This window comes from Nematostella vectensis, chromosome 7 (genome assembly GCF_932526225.1).
Source record: "Nematostella vectensis chromosome 7, jaNemVect1.1, whole genome shotgun sequence".
In the NCBI taxonomy this organism is placed as follows: domain Eukaryota; kingdom Metazoa; phylum Cnidaria; class Anthozoa; order Actiniaria; family Edwardsiidae; genus Nematostella; species Nematostella vectensis.
Genome location: NC_064040.1, coordinates 15,757,778 through 15,778,440, shown reverse-complemented (window position 1 = coordinate 15,778,440; position 20,663 = coordinate 15,757,778). Strand labels below are relative to the sequence as shown.

The 20,663-nt window shown below is 38.3% G+C and overlaps 2 protein-coding genes across 3 annotated transcripts; one reads left to right on the top strand and one right to left on the bottom strand.

Moving 5' to 3' along the window:
* Positions 1-5,199: 5,199 nt before the first annotated feature.
* On the bottom strand, positions 5,200-11,308 carry LOC5502510 (elastase-1). The gene is made up of 6 exons (XM_032370780.2): positions 11,051-11,308; positions 8,622-8,870; positions 7,773-7,988; positions 7,128-7,346; positions 5,937-6,086; positions 5,200-5,484 (listed from the first exon to the last, which is right to left on the bottom strand). The coding sequence occupies exons 1-6, from the start codon at positions 11,109-11,111 to the stop codon at positions 5,333-5,335; spliced, it is 1,047 nt and encodes a 348-aa protein (XP_032226671.2). The 5' UTR covers positions 11,112-11,308; the 3' UTR covers positions 5,200-5,332.
* A 193-nt stretch (positions 11,309-11,501) lies between these two features.
* Positions 11,502-19,383, top strand: LOC5502513 (nematocyst expressed protein 8-like). Of its 2 annotated transcripts, XM_032370778.2 has the most exons (8): positions 13,423-13,483; positions 13,581-13,601; positions 14,007-14,077; positions 15,865-15,975; positions 16,738-16,875; positions 17,344-17,475; positions 18,144-18,373; positions 18,834-19,383. In XM_032370778.2, exons 3-8 carry the CDS (start codon positions 14,017-14,019, stop codon positions 19,233-19,235), a joined length of 1,074 nt encoding a protein of 357 aa, XP_032226669.2. In that variant the 5' UTR covers positions 13,423-13,483; positions 13,581-13,601; positions 14,007-14,016; the 3' UTR covers positions 19,236-19,383. The 2 variants fall into 2 exon arrangements, with proteins under 2 accessions (XP_032226670.2, XP_032226669.2); XM_032370779.2 differs by having other exon boundaries at positions 11,502-13,601; positions 15,865-15,945.
* The last annotated feature ends 1,280 nt before the right edge of the window (positions 19,384-20,663 follow it).

Below are 20,663 nucleotides of genomic sequence, written 5' to 3'. Positions count from 1 at the left end.
CGGGTCCCGGGATCAGTTGGGGTACTTTTGGGGATCATTTCGGGTCCTGGGATCGTTTCGGGTCCTGGGATCATTTCGGGTCCTGTACAGATATCGTGTTAACGGAAATCGGCTAACGGGCTTGCCCCTCCCCGAGAATGCCACAAAGTCACGCGGGAGACGAGGCTAGCGTGGGACACGCTAAGAGAAGTCGGCGTCGATTACTTCAGGATGAAGTAAGATTTATAATTCTATTGCTCGACTAAAGATTGGCATCCTATATTTATTCTAATATTACCTGATATGTTTTTATTGAAACTGGGACAAACACGATAATATAAGCAAGAACTGAAATGCGAGGCATTTTGTAGCGTGGCGTCTCTTTAGTATTAGATGACTGATTGAAATATACTCTAATTAGTTCTTAACCTTTTTGCGTGTCCTCTTCAAATAGGCAGTGGCAGATCCAAGGGAGGCATGCACCCCCATCCCCTCGGTAGATATTCAAGAAAACAATGTATTGGAGCTTAACCCCACAGATAAACCATCATATCTTTGTGCCATTCTCCTTCGGGAATTTTTTTAGAGGCTTGGAGATACATAGAAAGGCAGTGTTTCACATTGATTTTAATAGCGGAGCCAGCGCGGGCGCAGGCCGCGCGCGGAGCTCCATAGGTACAGAAATATGGTATAGCTATGCTACTTGGTTTTGTGGTCATCGCGCGGGTACCCTGTGGGGTCACAATCCATCCAGTCAATCGTGCAACTCCCAGGCCCCCTCGGTCTTACGTTTTTACGTATTTTTATTTTTTTTACCGCCTCCAAAGTTCGTATGTTCCCAGCGAAAAAAAGGCAGATTGAAAATAGCATTTAATGAGAAAATATGCGGATTCAAATGGGCTGAAATCTTTGAGAAACCGTTTTGTCTGAAGTACGAGCCGATAGTAAAATCTACCCGAGTGTTCGTGAATCCCGTCCGTTGCCGCAGCAAAAAGAGGACGGCTTAGAGGCTCTACACTACCATTCTAATAATATTCATTCACGTCTATATCTGTGGAGATCTATAAGGAGATCCTGAAAAGAAAGGGCCTTGGATTGATGTATGTTTTCAGCTATAAAAATAATTCGCTTGTGTCGACGAGTTTCTTGCTAGCAGAAAGTCGACAAGTTCACAGTTTACAACAAAAAGCGAACACAACCACACAAGCGACAAACAGAAAGCGACAAAAACCACTGCCAAGGTAAGTTTTTAACGACGGTTTGTATTGAGAATATCACAGTTATTTTTATTTTATTGTTGTGCTTTTATAATGCTGGTTTCTTCGTGTTTTTTTTTCAAAATCAATCGCTCAAGCTAAAACACCGTACCAGTTTGACGTCAAGATGTCATATGAAAGTCATCTATCCCTATTTTGATTGGCTAAAATACCATCTACTTGAATTCCGATTGGCTTATAATTTTAGGGTGCACTTGAGTGGTTTTCATTTGGCAATCGCCATGAAAATGTTAAATTCGTAAATTCTTACACGTTCTATAAATCCAGGCATATATTCCTCACGGTACGTAAGAATTTAACGACAGAAATACGTAGTAGTCTATTACTGTTTCAATGTCATTTAGCTTGTTCAATTTAAACGTTTGTTTATAGAGTTTGCTTTGAGAATTCGTGGTCTAAATCAAACAATTTGAGCATAACAACATCCTTTGATATTCTTCGTTCTCTCTATACTTTATTTACTGCGTTGAGATATTTAATAAAGGCTGACAAATATCATCCTGTCATTTATTGCTAAAGAAGACCTTTCTTGTCTTTATATTCTGTGTATTTAGTCTTCTCGAAGATACAGCAACTTTTTCAACATTATCATAACTAGAAATAACTTATATATACTATATATACTATTATATATTAACTTTACAGTTACAAGAGAATTTTCTTATCGAAAATAAAAAACACAAAATGCAATTGTCGGTAACATAACAATATAGGATCCGTCAGTAAATTAAAACCAGCATTGTTTTTTTAATGCTACCCTCAGGGTTAAAAATTCCTCTGACCATACCCTATGTGCTATCTCTTAGGGGTAAGAATTGTTGTTGACCATGCCCTTAGTGATAATCCTTAGGGTTAAAATTGATTATGCTGCCGAGCCACCCCTTCTCTCAAACTCTCGTTTCTCAAAGTTCCCCCTCCCCTCTGAAAGCAAGGTACTTAAATTATATAAAGACAACATCAAACTTGTGCTTTTTCATTAATAAATCTGTAAAGAAAACAGTTTTATATCAAACCAATAGGTAAAGAGAAAAGGGAAAATGTTAGGAATATGCTCATTTAAGCTATTATTGCATTATTGTTATATATTTTTTTTAAAGTAGAGTCACATTTTTTCAAATAGAGTCATTCATTTCTCCCTTTTTCTTCTCCCCATTGACTTTTTGTTATATTTATTTCTCTCTAACCCTAACATAGGTCATTAAACATAGTTTGGTTTGAAATTAGAAATTGGAATTATGCACTTTCAGTAATAATTTAGGATTTGCCTCTATTGCATTCATTTTTGAGTAGCCAGTATGGGTGGATCCAGGGTTTCTAAAACCAACAGGCCAATGGATGGGTGCACCAATATGTAATGCATGACAGGAGGTATATTTGTGGAGTTTAGTTTCAACACATTCTTCTGAATAATCAGTTGTGGTACAGGAAAACTACAGTAGTGGGTCTATGTGGGGGGTAGGGGGTTTAAACCTCCCCTTGGGTTTTCTTTTTTATTGTTTTCAGTGTATCTTTTCATTCCAAAATCGTTATGAAGGTAAAATAATGACGAAACTTTTTGGGCCAAATCCCCCCTTGACAAAAAGCTAGATCCGCCCCTGATCTACAGTATGGCATCTAAATCTTTGGAATGCTGTTGCATCCTTGATATATTCTTCACAAGGTCAAAGCTTGTAAGAATGGTGTTTTGATAAAAATATACATAGTGGAACTTCTATAAAGGTAAATAATAATTGACCATTAGACTCTTGAAAAAAACATTCTCGTCAACTCAGACACCTTGAACTTTGACAGCCTTTTTCACACCAAGTTTTAGTATTTTGTTAACTTTCATACTGCATATTTAATATTATTGATTGATCGTTGCTTGATCCATTTGGAGGGGCCAATACAATTCATAATTACATGGCAGTAAAATTTGACATATTTTTAATCTCATTAAAAATAAACATTCTAGAAACATCAAGATCCCCTCTAAAACTCCCCCTATCAGTCAACACAAAAAGGTGTTAAATGCTGGCTCCGCTTTTAGGCAGTGCCTAAATCTATATATTAGTTGAAAATTAAAATTAAGTTGGTTCGAAAAATCAAGCAGCTGTCATTTGATATAAGAACCCGCCAAAAATCGAGCAAACGTCCATGGAGGTTTTATCTCATTGTCAATTGAGGGGAATATCGTACAGGCAAACACGCAACTATAGGAAAACGCCTCACCAGCCAACCCCCTCCCTCTCCCTCCCCCGAGGGTATATTATTATTGTCCGTCCCTTTGCGAAACGAATTTTTGTCGGCTTAAGTGTTGCACACATTTCCAATACTGTCAACCGTATTCCGATGGACTCTGGTCGTCGACCGTTGAGTATTCTTAGAGTTACTCACAATTCTAGCTATTTGCTCAGATCAATAAGCATTCATTGCGTAGCGGGAATTGCGCTTATCTTTCTCTGATGAGGTCGGGTTATTAGTCTACTGTCAGAAATTGCTCTCAAACCCTGACAACAAAAGCATAGGTTCTACCCTCAGTTTATCAGGTCTGAGTTATGATTCCAAAACAAGAAAACACGTGCATGGGGCTGAAAGCCCATTGGTGGGAATAACCGCCGGTGGCTAAGGTTGCCGAATTGTTTTCTTGTAGAATCGTGCGTAGTGGCACATGTAACCCAAGGAAACTACGAAAACGTTAAGAAGAAAAGAAATATTGTTTTGTGTTTTACTTCATGCTAAGTACTTTATGAAATAGCTTTGATTAAATCAAATCGATATTATAGTGCAAAACAAGCAAAGAGGAACGTCCCCGTTATTGCCAGACCGTAAAACTTGGTGTCTTCACATCGTGACTTGGAGGAAAACTAAAAACACCCAAACTTGTATCAGACGAAAAAAATGCACTTCACATATAATTTTTTGGGTCTCCTCCTGTATTCTACTGTTATTCTACCTAGAAATTGACCTTTGGGTTGGTAACCCCCGAGAATAATGGTTTTCTGCCCAGGATACCTGGCCAAAACCGCCGACTTAATTCCATAACTATAAGTTGAAAATAATGTTTGAACACACAAGTCAACGATAGACTGCTCGGAATTTTCTTTTCTACGTCAACGACATAAATGTAAGCAAAAAAAAATAAAATCAAGATCAATGCGCGCTCGTTTGAAATTGTTAGTGCGCACGCGTGAATGTAATAACTAGAAATATTTTTGCTTCAAAACCTTTCTTATCCCTCATTGTAGTACCTTTTTGGGTATCAAAAAGATCGCAAAATTTTGATTTTGCACTTTTGTTTTTTTCATATATCATTTCGAGCTTGACCCTATTTTTTTGCTTATGAAAAACCACCCTTATCTTTTATCTTATTATGGAGAACCATCCATCGATAAATCCTTGATTCAGTTGACTCGTCACCACATTGGAAATAGGCGCGTTCACAAGGGGATGGCAGAAGGAGGATATATTTTTAATTGAAGTATCGTCAAATAGTATCCTTTTTTCATATGAGATATTTATTTTTACTCCACCGTATACAAATTTAGTACATGGCCCATTCTTAATAATACATTTTATTATCATTTCTTAATTGAAAGCCTGACATATTTCGCACCCTTCTTCGCAATTTTCCTCGGAGGGTTAAATATTAGAAAGAAAATTTGGCTCTCCGATTTCTTAGCGGAATCAGTGTTTCGAAAAAGTACTGCGCATATTTACTTTATTGCACGGCATATGATACTTATGGCTGCGCACCCCAAGCCCCCCTCCCCCCCCCCCCCCTCAGCAAATCCAGGGTACCCGCCTCGAACATCAGTCCAAATGATCTTCGTCACACAATCTCATCACAAGACGTTGTCCGAAGATCACAGAAAAACACTTGCTATTGCGGTTGGAACTCGTTAACGAAAGTTCGCTGAATACCCAATCTAATACCAAAGACTAATAAAAGACTAAGAGCAGATCCAAGTCAATTCTAATATATTATAATCATTCAAAAATCAAACAAACTAAATACACTCAATGCCCTGTAATATGAAGTACATGTAATTCTAATGTGTAACACTTGTTGACGCTCCGCCCCTCTCTTCGTCATATCAGTTGGTCCATTGGGAAGTATTCTCTATTGAGCAGAGACTACACGTACTGCGACAGTACACTCCCATACGCTTTTTATACCATGGCTCGGTACAGAATGATAATTCCTTCCACTTGTTACAATAATAATGGGAATCCCTGCAGGAGTCAACTGAAACACAATAATAAGACAAGAGATCAGGTCGATACTCAACCACTTAAAGGGGCGTCATGGTACTGCGCATGTCTGGAGTCAGTGTTTATTGTAGGCTTTTAATTGTCTACAAACAGTTGAACTTTAAGCTGTCAATGCCTTGTTAAAATAATATGCAATATCTTATTGAAAACTATGTTTATTGATAGTTTGTGGTCATTTCCTTTGAATTGAAGTCTCCTCACATGTTCCAAAAGCTCGTCAATATTAGAATTTGACTGAAATTCTTGTGTCCGGACCCGGAGAGCTATTTCAAAGCTCTCATCATGACACTGCCCCTTGAATCCAGGTTAAAGATAATTCCTTTGAATATTACAATCCAAAATACATAAATATTACATTTACATCATTTATGCTCAGTAATTTGAGAAAAAAATCAATTTGGCTGCTTCTCGTGAGATCATGCGTACCAATGTTTGAAGGTGGAGTGATGTTGGACTGCATTCCTATCTTCATCCAGTCAATAAATGAGCTGATTCGGGTGAACACTGAGTAGAATGATCCAGCCTGACACTTGGGGTCTCCCCAGCTCACAACACCACGAAGTACCCAAGAGCCACCTTAAACAAGACGGGCACGATTAGTTAGTATGAAAACAAAGTATCGATTTATACTTTATGGATGTTTTCCTATAGAGGTACCCAAGAGCCACCTTAAACAAGACGGGCACGATTAGTTAGTATGAAAACAAAGTATCGATCTATACTTAATGGATGTTTTCCTATAGAGGTACCCAAGAGCCACCTTAAACAAGACGGGAACTATTAGCTGGTATGAAAATAAAGTATCGATTTATACTTTATAGATGTTTTCCTATAGAGGTACCTGGTAACCAGCTCTAAACATTTGAAAAATCCAAATTGTCTTGAAAACACATCACAGCTGAATTAACTTTTAATAACCCCTTTTAGTCACAAACTGAACCTCTCCCTGCGTCACAAACCAAACTTCTCAATGATCCTCTTTTACACAAACCAAACTTTTCAATGATCCTGTTTTACACAAACCAAACTTCTCAATGATCCGCTCCATCACAAATCAAACTTCTAAATGATCCTCTCCGTCACAAACCAAACTTCTCAAATGATTCCCATTTACATAAACCAAACTTCTCAATGATCCTCTTTTACACAAACCAAACTTCTCAATGATCCTCTTTTACACAAACCAAACATCTCAATGATCTTCTTTTAAACAAACCAAATTTCTCAAATGATCCCCTCCGTCACAAACCGAACTTCTCAATGATCCTCTTCGTCACAAACCAAACCTCGCAATTATCCTTTTTATACAAACCAAACTTCTCAATGATCCCATGAGAGTAACGACTCAAACATCACCTATTACCCCACCAGTTCTCTCTCTTTTTAGAGCTTTAAAGAATGTCGATCAACTTCTCCTTTAATATCGTTTATCATTGCAAATACAACGTTTTATTTGCAAAAAAAAACTTTGAAATAACCATCCACGATTGAAGTCTGATGCTTTATTAATGATATTTGATTGAAAGTTTCTCAGTGACTCGCTTGAATTAGCCAATGGAAATGGATTCTTGGGTGACTCGGCATTGAGCGGGAGCAATTGGCCTTTTTTAAGCTCACCTTCGTCGCATACGAATGGCCCCCCACTGTCACCATTGCATCCGCTAATCTTGCTCAAGTTGCCTCTATTCTCGCCATAGCCGGCGCATAGCATGCTTGTCTCATCAACGATATGGAACCACGAGTTCGAGTTGTTGCATTCTTTCTGGCCGACAATCGGCAGTTGTGCCTCCCGTAGTGTAACGGATTTGTCTTCAGTGATGTTAGTTTTACCCCATCCTTAAAGTGGAAATTGTATTAACATAGGGCTAGAGTTAAATGCTTATATATAATAAGTCTTGTTTAGGTTCAGAGCGCTACTTTGGAAGAGGCAAAACGAAAATGTAACACTCCTTTATCCCACCCACTTTCTCAGACTTGATATGCGTCGATTTTGTTACTTATTGTCTATTACCGAAATGATATAGAAAAGCGAAACATCCGATCACATAATTCGTCATAGTGTGACGATGGTCACACAGCCTTTTTTCATTAAAAGGACTGACTGTAATGTTTTTGCAACACTTAAGATTCAAATAGGAATATCTATTACTACTTCTTTATGATGATACAATTGGTTTGGTCCACGAGGAAAATAACATATCATATGCGCAAACTAGACGCGTAGTCACGCAGCCCCTTTAATATAATTTGGTATGTTTTTACCTGTAATAAAACACATGGTTCCCTCAAGTGCTCTGCTTCCCTGTGCTGGAAGGCACACAGTTCTGACGAACTCGTTAATGACAGCCGGCCTGGAGAGCTTCAAAAGAGCGATATCGTACCCATAACCCTTATCGGTCAGAAATCGCTGATGAAGATGAAGCGTTGACACGTCAAACTCTTGTTCTGTCGGCTCTTTTATATCACGGTTGAAATCCCCTGTAAAAAAAAGCCAATCAAGAAAATTGTCAACTATTACGTCAGTCGATAGATAGTGAACTTTAAAAGCACACTAGCATACACACATTGGCATCAGTCGGACCAGCTGTTTCGTTTATGTTAGGGCGTATCAACATGGCATAGCCGGTTTACCTTAGTTAAACTTCATCGGCAATAAACTGCAGGTCGACATAGGCCGTAGATATATGCACTATTATTATGTTTTCGAACTATTTTACGGCGTCATCCCAGAAATGAATGGACACACTAGAAACACGAGAAGCTAAAGATAACACTCACAAAGAAACACGTGAAATATAATTTGTTACTTGATTTTGCTCTTTCGTGGATTAGAGAACACCCCTCCCCCGAGGCACCCCTGCCCGCTTTGGCCTGGAATTTGCGCAGTATATCTTAAAAACATACAGATTTTCAACCTTTTTATTCCACCTTTGTCAAGAGCAAAGATATTTACGAGTTTGTAACGAGTAGTCGGGTTGGATTTCGATGTCGCTCATCGGATAGCCCGCTTACTTGTTCATTTTTTTTTTATTTTAAAGCTCGCTTTATCATAATATAACTTTAAGTAGCTTGTTCTTGCTACCCCTATCCCTTTGCCTAACATGTGCTTACCAAGAATAACCTTGTAATGGCTCACATCGGGTTCTTGGAAAACGCAGTGGGCAGCGGTCACTACCCATTCCCTGTCAATCAGCGCACCTCCACATTTATGCAGAAAAGTGCCATCTCTCGACTGAAGGAGGTGGACCTGCCAGGGCCAACTTTGCGGCTCGACTTCGCTTCCCGAAACAACGCGTTTTTCTAAGATGGATCGTTGTCCACATTTGTCTGAGTCAATGTCTACTGACCGAGCGCTTCGGGCTAGAGGAGGAATTACTTGATATCAATGTTGGTTCATAGTATGAAGGGAAACTCTTTATGGACATTTTTGAAGGGAATCCCCAGAAAGGATATTTTTAAATTGAAACGTAATGCTTCTTTTTCTCGTCTAAGAGGCACTTGCCACTACATAACCTATTTTAATTAGGTTTAACTATACGAAAATGGAAAATCTAGCTTCCTAGACTTCTATGATGACACCGACGGCGCCTATCGAATTTAGATGTCAATATTTCTTACGCAACGTGTAAAATCTTAAGCCGATTATTATTATTATTTTTAAGCCGCATTGTCACCAGTTTACTTCCGGAGGTCCGACGGAGACCTCAACCGTTTAAAGACAAAAGAATCTATTAAAATCCGAGATATTAAACAGGCCACCCGCTCTAAATTATCAATCACATCCTCAAAGAAACTTCCAATAAACACACTGCTTTCAATATTTTGAAATATTGTTCCCGTTTTCCGTTAAAAATCATCATATATTGTTATGTAATCGACCGGAAGTAAACTGGTGACAATGCGGCTTTAAGTATTAGTATATTATGTGGTGGTTCAGCCCATCTGGATGCATGCCCTTCCAATCAAATAGAAAAGATGAAAAACACCGATGGAATTTTTACGTAATTGGATATTTAAAAAGGTGTTTTAAAAAGCCTCCTGACTCTAATAATTGGGAAGGAAGGGGAGGGCTAATGCATAGTGGTCATTTTAGATGGGCGAAAGTTAATAAAGATTTATGGCTTTCTAAGGATGCATTATGTGGACTTATCCCTTATGAAATGAATTACTATAATTTTAGGTGATTCACTTTGGCTCAGATGACTGAATTAAGACAATTTTTTCAATTAAATTTCTGGTCATCTTACACTGACGCGAAATAGTCATACAATTCATTGATTTAGAGTAATTATTTGGTTTGTTAACCTTAAGAAATAAAAGATAAGAAATAAAAGTGAAGAAGAAAAAATGAAAATGAAGATGAAAAAAGGAGGAAAATGCTATTGTAAACCACAGTATTTGCTTTGCCAGAAAGTTGGAGAATTCATGAAAAGTATAGTGCAAGTAGTAGTGACCCTCATATGGTAGGAGTACGAGCGATGGCGATAGACTAGTCACCATATGCTAGGAGTACGAGCGATGGCGACAGACTAGTCACCATATGCTAGGAGTACGAGCGATGGCGATAGACAAGTCACCATATGCTAGGAGTACGAGCGATGGCGATAGACAAGTCACCATATGCTAGGAGTACGAGCGATGGCGATAGACAAGTCACCATATGCTAGGAGTACGAGCGATGGCGATAGACAAGTCACCATATGCTAGGAGTACGAGCGATGGCGATAGACAAGTCACCATATGCTAGGAGTACGAGCGATGGCGATAGACAAGTCACCATATGCTAGGAATACGAGCGATGGCGATAGACTAGTCACGTGACAAGTCAAGCCCGGCCTTATTTTCCCGTGAGAAAAAGTTTAGCAGTTGACACTTGCGCAAAGACGTATATCAGAACCAAACAAACACATCATCAGTGAATTCAAAATGAAAATTAAACATTTTTTATCAAAGTCCCTTGTTTGAAAGAGTGTCATGGAGAATGTGTTTCCGTTTTCGTGGATAATGGTCAATGACAATTGTCGCGTCTTATTATTTTTATTTTGCCGTTTTAGATTATTTTCCGTTTTGCTATCTCCATTTCCTAAGATATTTTTGAAATTGAAAAAGGTAGGATATTGGAATACTAATCAGCTTTTGAACAGAAATCGGCGATGCAAGCTGCTTAAAGCGAAAACGCCACTTTGAAAACAGCATGTTGGGTTGGACATTGAACAACACTTCTTTTGATTGGCAAAAAATCTTAGTTTGAAAAATTTCCGCATTTATGAAGAAATGCTATGTCTTTGGTTCTGGGAGTGGTTTTGGCAGGAAAAAAACATATGACAAGAATTTGGAGTTCTGTTGTAAGATATCTAACCCGATCCGGAAGTTATTTTATGAAACAAGAAAATATAAAGCCTACTTGGGTATGTCTAAGTGTGTTAAAACTATATAACCCTTTTCGTTTTTTCTTTATTCAATGATGCTCCTTGCAAAAAAGGGGAAAAATCCTCTTGCTTTTCGTGTTTCTAATAATCAAAATAAATTATATACCCTACCTTGTACGTTGAGGAAGATGAGACAGAAGCCGAGAAATGTGAGAATTCCTGCAACATTCATGATATCACCTCTCTTCGTTTGCCGAGCTTTGTAAGGCTGATCTTTCTTTCTGAGGGCACTTTTTAACCGCTTGAATTCTAATTATAAGTGTTCTAAATTGCCTTCTGTCACCTAGCTACACTTCGCAAGTGTTACGGAACGTATGTTAACCTCGTTCACATCCGATCCGGATCTATCTGTTTTTTGTTAGCATTACGTTCAAGCAAATAACTTTTATCTAGTGTCCACCAAACATTAATTAAAAAGCAATAAGGCTTTCACGAAAATTTATTTATATTCGTTTGTTTCTATGGATATATCGGCTCTATATTTACCTAATATAGATAGAATATATACAATCGGCTTTCCTTCATAAAGGAGCCTTATATATCTTAAAAATAAAAAAGAAATAAAAACATGTTAAAACTTTATTTCGAGGTTATGAAAGTAAGGTTTGTTGAAGGAACAATTTAAAAAGCGTTACATTTCATACAGCGAAGTGAGAAATGACACATGGTGCATTTCAAATCAATACGTGTAAGGTTTATTTACTTTTTCATTACTAAAACATTTTTTTAAAAGCTCAATGCGTCCCCCACTCGCTTCGAGACGGCGCGCGATAAATTAAAGAAATGTCCACTGCTATCTTGGAACAAATAAAACACGGGCAATAAACCTAGGAGATTGATTTGGCGTGCTTTTCGTAAAAGGATGAAAAGAAAATATCAGTCAATAAGCTTCTCTTTGTTTATTCTATATATTAATCCCATTCCGGTATTTTTGTTTTAATAAAAGCGGCTTGAAAACTAAAGTTGCATAAGCAATATAATAAGTGCATAAAATATTGTATTTTGTCGATTAATTTTTTTAGGGTTGTGTGTTAAACGTATAATTCCTGTGCACAAGAACAGATAACAGTTAGTAAAGAAATACAGAGGGAAAAATCAAGTTGGTCTTTATAATAGTCAAAATTGAAACAAATTGAAATCATGGTTAAAATTTTTTTATATCTTTTCAGACAAAAACACCAATATTTATCCGTTTTCATAATAGAATGCCAAAAGCCATTTCATAAACCTTATCGTTTGTTGGCTTTTGTATGGTGTCATCAAACGCACTCTTAAATTTTTAATTCGAAAAACCCATAAAGAGAAGGCAAATGAAAGCGTTTTAACAGGTAATCGTTTCCTTAATTCACTTCATTTATTGTTTTTCAATTAAATGCAAGTATTATGAACCTTTCAGGTATAACCGTTAAGAAGCATTTAAAACCTTATTTTTAAGATAGCAATAATGATATGGTTCAGGGTTTTTTTGGTTTTAAAAAAGCGGCCTTGCCAGCGACCACATATCCGTAGATCAAAGACATTATGAGTTTGACATTGACAGTCCAGTTTTAATGAAATTAAATTTCCCGTCTTGGTAGCTTCGTGTGTTTGTTGTCTTCTAACGTAAGGTTTGTCGTTAATATCAGGGACTTTAGTTTTATGAAGTTTACCAGCTTTAGTTTGTTTTACACAGAAAGCCACACTTATTAAAAATGTTTAAATCGCTTCGTTTAATCAACTGTTGTCATGTATAATCTTGGAACGAAGCTCGCTTTGCATTATTGGTAAGAGGAAGCTTTAAATGTCTTTATGGAAAAGGACAATTATAATTCTACACAACAATTAAAAATACCAAATAATTCTCATTACATGTTAGACGGGCTTTTATCATGGTAATATTTTATAAATATTTAAAAGGCTGTAAGGAATAACACAGTTCTCTCAAAAATATTTGGATTTTGGTGTAAATATAAAAGATCATGTATATCCCATCAATTTTTTCTGCAGTTTATGCCTTCCTTCCTTAAAGAAATCAATTTTGAAAGCGCCAAGGTTGAAAATTTTATACTATTGGAATTCAGGGCATAACGAGTAGTTGTAATAAGATTGTTGAGTATATTCACACGAAACTTTTAGGCTAAAGAGGATTAAAAACCCGTTTAGATAGGGGCGGTTTTATTTACCACCCTGAAAATACATTTTTAAACACTTCTGGCATGTGAGCACTTGATTTGTCAATGCAGCGTTCTCTCTAACCTGCTATAAACCTTCATGCAAGATATGGTGCGTAGCCGGAAAACCCGTAATGGAATATTTGATAGCAAAACATTGGATGCTTCTAAATATATAAGACAAAGTGTGCAAAATAAATAACATTTTTTTTAAAAAGTGTGATCATTTGGATAATCAAAACGAACGAAAGAAAGTGAAGCTCGATTTTGAAAAAAAAAAAAAACTTTTTCACATCCTTTTTGATGTCATCACCAGATTCGGTATTTCATTATTTATGCCTTGGATATTAAAGCGTAAGAAATTCTAGAGTTCTTATATTCTTTGTAAAGACAGGTAAGTAAAGTGTTGAGATGTGCTTTTAAGTGAAGTTTCTTGTAACAGTGGCGATCAGTAGCCGCCCAACTGATATTTCTTATTATTTGTATTTCAGTTGCAGTTTTCTTTGAATAAGGTAAATATTTGTCAATGAGAGCAGTTCATTTTGTGTCAGTACCAGTGATTTACGACTCTTTTATGTGTTTGTTTTCGGTTATGAATTGGGCCATGCTATATGCCATTTCTCTCCATGTGGGAGGGAGATTGATATTTCAATCCTCAAAAAAAATTAATAAATGGGAAAACTATAGCATGTGGGATGCGAAGTTTTACCACGGAGAGTTTCAAACGTTGTTCTGTTCATTGAGAAGTTCGTTTTAACAGACCTTAAAGTTACCCCACGAAGATATTGAACGTTGTTCTGTCATTGGTCAGGAGAATGTCACCAAAGGCACAACCAGAATAAAGAATGATGTACTCCATATCAATTTGTGGCATATATATTTACGATTTTAAATATTTCATATTTATTATTTCACAGAGTACAAACCATGTTAAGGCGTCCCCTATTGTTGGTACTTTTTACCGTATTTTCTACTCTATATGCGAAAGGTAAGAGATATTAATTTTGACATTTTTTACGCTTTTTTAGCCACAGGTGATTCTTTTAACAAATATTCCTTTTAACCACCGCCAACCAATCAAATGTTCTCAGCGATATTGAAAAGGTATTTCGCAAAATCGAAAGAACTATAGGCGACTCGCGATTCCGTGTTAAATAGAAACTCGTTTGATGTAAAAATGGGTATCTTGATGCAACATAAGATAGGGAAAGGATGCATAGATTAGGATCTTACTTCTTTAAAAAAAATCGAAGCAAATAGCATAAGAAATCCACCAGTATCACTTTTACTTTTAATATTTTTTACAACAAAACCCATTCTATTCGAAATCATAGCATAGTATAACATAATCTGTGATAATGATGTTTTACAAAATTAAAGAATATTCCAATATTTCAATAAAGAGTCTAAACATCCCTAAGAACGAGCTAAATTCATAATCGTACGCCCCGCCCACTTATTCCCACACGCAGTCAGGACACCAGCCTCCTCCGCAGGCGTCTCGAGTGGAAAAAGTTTTTCTCTTTTCGGGCCATATTAAACATATTCCCCACGGATAGTGTCCTTCGTATGTATTGCCTTATATGGGCATAGATGTCCATATTTAGAAGAGCTAAAGTTTTCCCGCTCCCGGATCTCCAGAAAACATGGTAAAAAATGCTGATTCCTGTCAATTTGAGACTCGCTGCAAAAATTATTAAGCAAAACTTGCTCGCTTGGTCAAATATTTTCCTTACTAATCCTATAAAGTCCTTAGACCCAGGCCTCCGAGAGATTGACCGAGCGGGTTTGAAGGTCACCCAAATATTGATATGTTTGATATTGGGTTAGTGAAAAAAGCGATTCTCGGTCCAACTCGCCACAGGGACCCAAATTCATATAAATTACAAAAAACTGGAGATGCCTGCGGAGAAGGAGATACATAAAGGCCCGATATTGTGATTGCAGAAAATATCATTTGCACCTCCTCCCCCTCATATCAAGAAAATTTAGTCAAAACTTGTCGTTTTTCCCAGATGCGGTCACTTCCATATAAGGAAACTAATATATTCCTTATTTGGAAAACCTGCATGATTCTTGTCATTTTTAATGCTGCCGTACCGCAGGTGCTTAGGAAAACTTTATATGAATAATGAAATCTTTTGTCAATGGAGAAAACCTTCTGAAAAAAATAACTAAAATTGCTCGGTACCAGACCCCAAAACGACAACGCTTTCTTCATATGCCCCCACGGAAGAAATTGCATCCAGTGAGTCCAGTGTGAATAAAGCGTCATTGTCACCAGTTGAATTACAGTCAATAACATTACAATCTCCGGCGATTTTTATCAGAAAACGCAAAAAAAATATTTACAAATTGTGAAAGCAGAGTGTCTTTTGAAAGTTTCTTTGAGGATGTGATTGATAATTTAGATCGGATGGTCTGTTAAATAGCGCGTATTCTAATAGAGTATTTTGTCGGTTGGGGTTTCCGTTGGCCCTCCGAAAGTAAACAATGCAGCTTTAAAATATCGGCACGGATGAATCCTATATCTCTTAGTAGCAATCTAAAAAACGAAGGCCTAAAAACATCTGAACAATAGGCACATTCCAGCTAAAATAGAAATAATTTTGAAATTTATGAGATTTTTTCAAGTCGGCTGCGTAATAACTTGCGTATTCCATACAGATTCGCCTTAACTTGCGTATTCCTTTCAGATTCGCCTTTTTCACTTTAAACTTTATATTTTGTAGCTGGGATCACAATGGATTAATCCCCACCAACTTGACTTTTCAGATCTGCGTGGCGTATCGCCGCCGACAAATGAAAGCGAGGCTGAAGTGAGTTCCGGAGACGACGAGGGCCCATCGGAGCCTGGTAACGAGCCAGACGTCAACTGGAGAACACGTAGGAAGTTTTTACTTTTAAATGAAACAGGCGAGATTAGATAAAATGTTTAGCTGCTCAAAGTCTTAGGAGGAACACATCGCGGGTATTTTCGAATTTGCGGAATCTGTTGAATCATGTACACGATGTAAGTGCGGGCTTCCTGAAGTGAATCAATCAAGAAAAAAAGAGTAACATTTTTTACCATTTTTTGTTTTGTTGTTGTGGGGTGGGGGATAAAAAGGGAAGGGAATAAATAAAATTAATTCAAGGAAAAATAGGCGGACAATGATGGGTAAAGCAGCAAATGAAGGAGAAAGCAAAAGGGTTGGATAGCATATGTGAGAAAGTGTGAAACTAGTGTGGAAGATAAGACATTCCGTGAAAGCGATGTAAACAATCGTGATAGAGGTGCTAAAAGTGTTAAAAACAGCTGTAAAATTAAGTGAGAATAATAGGGAAGAAAGAAAAGTTAAGGAAGACATTTATGTAATTATGATGGTAAGGGGAAACGAACATTGACAGGCTTTAGGTTTGATATACTTACTCCATAGCTGATAACCGTTTTAACAAAATCGATTTTAACCTTAATCTGACTGATAAAAAAATGAAAATAATAGAAATCTAGTTTCATTCCCAGGCTACTTTTCGCTACGCGGCTTGTCTTTAGCGACGTTTTATATGCTGCTTGCATCAAAAACAGGGGACGTGGCTAAAGAAAAGGTATGTTATACAATGGTATAACATAAGCTTGAAATGTACCTTTTTATCTTTATGGAACAGTCACCATCGACCCTGAAGATTGCAAGGATAAGGGAAAAGACTGCGAATCCCTTGCTGATGAGGGAAATTGCCTGAAAAAGTTGAACTACGCAGTGGGTAACTGCCCTTGGACGTGCAGATTCTGCAAGAAGGAGAACGGTAATTGGGCATAAATTTGTACAGTCCATCCCGCTGTCTATGAGTCTATGAAGTCAATCAAACTAACGAGTAGTCAATCAAACTAATCAACCCCCCCCCCAGTTTGATTGACTGTGAGCTATTTCCAAACAAGGAAGGCACAGCCCAGCAACTTACAACTTGATATGACCACCAAGATATTTAGGAGAAACCCTGTAGTGATTTATATGAGCTTTAAACTAGTAGGATCGTCGTTTTCTGATGTGCTTTTATGCATATATCAACCGCTGATTGACTAATAAAGTTCACGTCAATCTAAAAGATTCTCCCATCCTTATTGGCTTCATCACAAAAACCACAAGTTGGTTGACGTAGCGCGTATCTACTGCAACCGTAATACTCGATGTTTCGCTTATGGCGGGATGTGAGATGTGTGGATGAAAATAGCTTGGTTGTTAAGATGGAATAAACACCTTGATATTGTTACAGGAGACTCGAAAAAGTGCAAGGATTTGGCAGGAGAAAGACATTGCAATGGATGGAAGGTGAAGGGTGACTGCGTGAGGCTTCCTGACTACATGATGCAGAACTGCAAACTCAGCTGTGAGCTGTGTGGACCCGGTGAGTGTAACGCGATATCTCCGGTAACGCAATACCTCAGTAGTTGTCAGGCAAGGGGCCAGGGTTCGAACCCGGGACAAGATGGGTATGCCTGGTTCTCTTGAGAGCTGTGCATCCCTAGCAAGGCAGTTGCCCCCTTGCTATATAGGCGACGTAAAAGAGTCGTTGGGGACGCTAGCTTGTATTATCTTTATTGAGTGATAACACATTTACTCGCATTCATGAATGCAGTATCTAATCCTAAAATAAAACTTAAGTCAGCAATTGAAGCGCATGTTTATTTGTTATAACAGCGCCGGCCTTTATTCGCTTCAATCACTATAAAATTCAAACCATCCTGAAATAAAACCGGCTAAATGTCACATCCGAAGTAAAGAATAATGCAGAGATTTAAAATTTAAAAAATATATATGTAACAATTTAAGATATTTGAAAAAAGAAAAGCAAGAAAAGCATTACCATAAAAGTCAATTAACCAAGCTAGATACTAGTAGCAGTATGGCATGTTGATTGGCTGAGATAACAGTTTATTTAAGGTATTAGCCGCCACCATGAGCCACGCAACGTTTTAACTCACAAGTGAGTAACTGAGGTTTATAGAAAGTATTATACCAAACTGTTGCATTTTCAAATGTAACCAATAACTATGGAGTATCTGTTAATGGCAGAGACAAGGTTCAAGTACACTGATGAGGATGTCCGCTGTCCAGAGTGGGCTCAAGCGGGCTACTGCTCCACCAACACCGACATCAACCTAAAGTGCCCCCATAGCTGTCGTAAATACAAGCAAAGGGCCCCCGCCAGTACTCCCTACCCCTACCCCGTGGAGGCTCTCCACCCCTATCAGTACAGGGTGGTGCTACCAAGCGTCACCATCCTACAGACAACAACAGCTGCGGTAAGACTCTTTTACTTCTCGTGTACTGAACGTCTACCCAGACGAAAGTGTGTGATACCCACATTTAATGAAACATTGTCAGCGGACACGGCAGGTTCAAGGAGCAATTTATAAGAGAACCATTTAGTTCTAGATATTTAAGGTGCTTAGCTGCGCGAACGTGGCGTTTAACATGGCCCTCGGTAAAAAAAGTCGTTTACTTATGGGTATTCAGTCATATGAACAATGGTGTTTAATGAATAGCGACGCCGTTTGTGACACGACAGCAACATTTCATAAAAGTTGTATAATACTTCAAAGCATTCCTGACAAAACATGCCCATTTGAGCTTCTCTTTCTTGGATAACACATGCTTTAGTTCTGTATTTCTAACCGCAAAAAAGGCCTATTGGACGAAAAATAAGATTCACATTTTCATTACCTAAATCGTCTCAATAAAAAATCTATTTCTTCCTTTCAGCCTTCCACACAACCAGCTGAGACTACAAAAGCTCCACCTAACACTGCAGCTCCTACGGCAGCACCTACTCCAGCCCCCACCCCGGCACCCGCACCCGCTCCCACCCCGGCACCTGCACCCGCCCCCACCCCGGCACCTGCACCCGCTCCTGCCACCACCCCTGCACCTGCCCCGGTACCCCCCGCACCCGCTCCCGCACCCGCTCCTCCCGCACCCGCTCCTGCTCCAGCACCTCCGGCCCCTCCGGTAGCACCTGCTCCACAGACAGCACCCTTGGCGGGCTCCCCGCCTGAGTCTACCCCAGAAGAGCAAGACGATAACTCGGCAGATGAGTCAACTGAGCTAGAAGCTGGGGAAGATGGAGGGGAGTTATGTGATGAGAAACACTCGAGTCAGCAGTAATGTTGTAAAACCGCCAATTTAGGGGAAGAAGGTAAAATCTTTAGCGAATTGACAGTGTAGAAAATGCTGGTGATCGTGACAGAAACCCAAACGTTTATGTGAGTAACATATTTTCGATGTTGATGAAATAAAAAATATTTTCTTGGTAGTCTCTGGTGTTCAATGACAGAAACGTGATAGTTCGGGGTGCTGTGAAATGCGATCGCGTAAGCGAGGCGAGGTTAGCGTTTCTAGTACAGCCGTCCTCCAATTTTTTTATTTTCTTCAGTTTTACATCCTGGTAAAATCCTTCAAGCTTTCGTACAGTATTCAAGAAGTTACAAAAACCAAAAACCGCTTTTGACATAATGAAAACTCATCTTAAAAACTTAAAAACTCAAGGAAAGAAATTAATCCTGGTAGGATGGCTTAAAAAAACATATATGCGATGGTAAAGGCTACATTATCTTTCCTGTCTTTGGGGGAGTTGCCAAAACAATGTATTCTATCCAGGCGCCGGCCGCTAAGCAGATCGTTAGAATGAAAGCACATTGGAAGAACAAGAAATTTCGACTTTTCAGCGAAAAATATTAGGGTAATTCCTGGTCTTTTGAATTATTTTCTTCAATAGATGTGTTTATAATTTATTTTACTATGGGATATAACATTTTGTAGGGAAAAGCTGTTCAATTTCAAAACAGCTGTCCAATGTCCAAAAAGTATCTCGACAAGGAAAAGTTGTTATTTCGAGCCCAGGAGGCAGTAATTAAAAATCCGTTTACATTGCAGCAGCAAGTCTCGATCCCGTTCCTAGTAGTTAGAAAACAGGCCAGTTTTATTGATCTATTGTTAGAAATTGCATATTTTGTTTATGCCTATTTTTAATTATATGTGCATCACGAGTTGTTGCAGAGTTTTCGTGATAAAATTAGAAACTCTTGCAAAATTATTTGAGAACTCACACACCACTACAGATAGACTTTTACATGATTTTGGAGCTTCCGTTTGACGTTAAAATGATTAGTCGCCCGTAAAAAAACGCATGTTTTATATTGAAATGCTAATTATTTGCTAATTGCTCAGAATACTGAATGACAAATCACAATAGCACTGTCGCCAAAGGCGGCAAGAATTCGAACAGCAAGATGGAAGATCATCCAGTGAGGAATTTGTCTAAGTGTACAAACCAAGGAGCGTAAGGTCGTTTTGTGAGACAAAAGTGTCCCCAACGTCGTGTCGGCCGTAAGTGTACAAACTAAGGAGCGTAACGTCGTTGAGAAGAAAGTGTCCCCAACGTCGTGTCGGCCGTAAGTGTACAAACCAAGGAGCGTAACGTCGTTTTATGAGAAGAAAGTGTCCCCAACGTCGTGTCGGCCGTAAGTGTACAAACCAAGGAGCGTAACGTCGTTTTATGAGAAGAAAGTGTCTCCAACGTCGTGTCGGCCGTAA

Coding starts and splice junctions, on each gene's coding strand:
- LOC5502513 (XM_032370778.2), top strand. CDS start 14,017: ATGTTAAGGCGTCCCCTATTGTTGGTACTTTTTACCGTATTTTCTACT. Junction 16,876..17,343: donor ATTCTGCAAGAAGGAGAACG/GTAATTGGGCAT, acceptor ATATTGTTACAG/GAGACTCGAAAAAGTGCAAG. Junction 18,374..18,833: donor TACAGACAACAACAGCTGCG/GTAAGACTCTTT, acceptor TCTTCCTTTCAG/CCTTCCACACAACCAGCTGA.
- LOC5502510 (XM_032370780.2), bottom strand. CDS start 11,111: ATGAATGTTGCAGGAATTCTCACATTTCTCGGCTTCTGTCTCATCTTC. Junction 7,989..8,621: donor CCATTACAAGGTTATTCTTG/GTAAGCACATGT, acceptor TTTTTTTTACAG/GGGATTTCAACCGTGATATA. Junction 5,485..5,936: donor CACTCCACCTTCAAACATTG/GTACGCATGATC, acceptor ATTGTGTTTCAG/TTGACTCCTGCAGGGATTCC.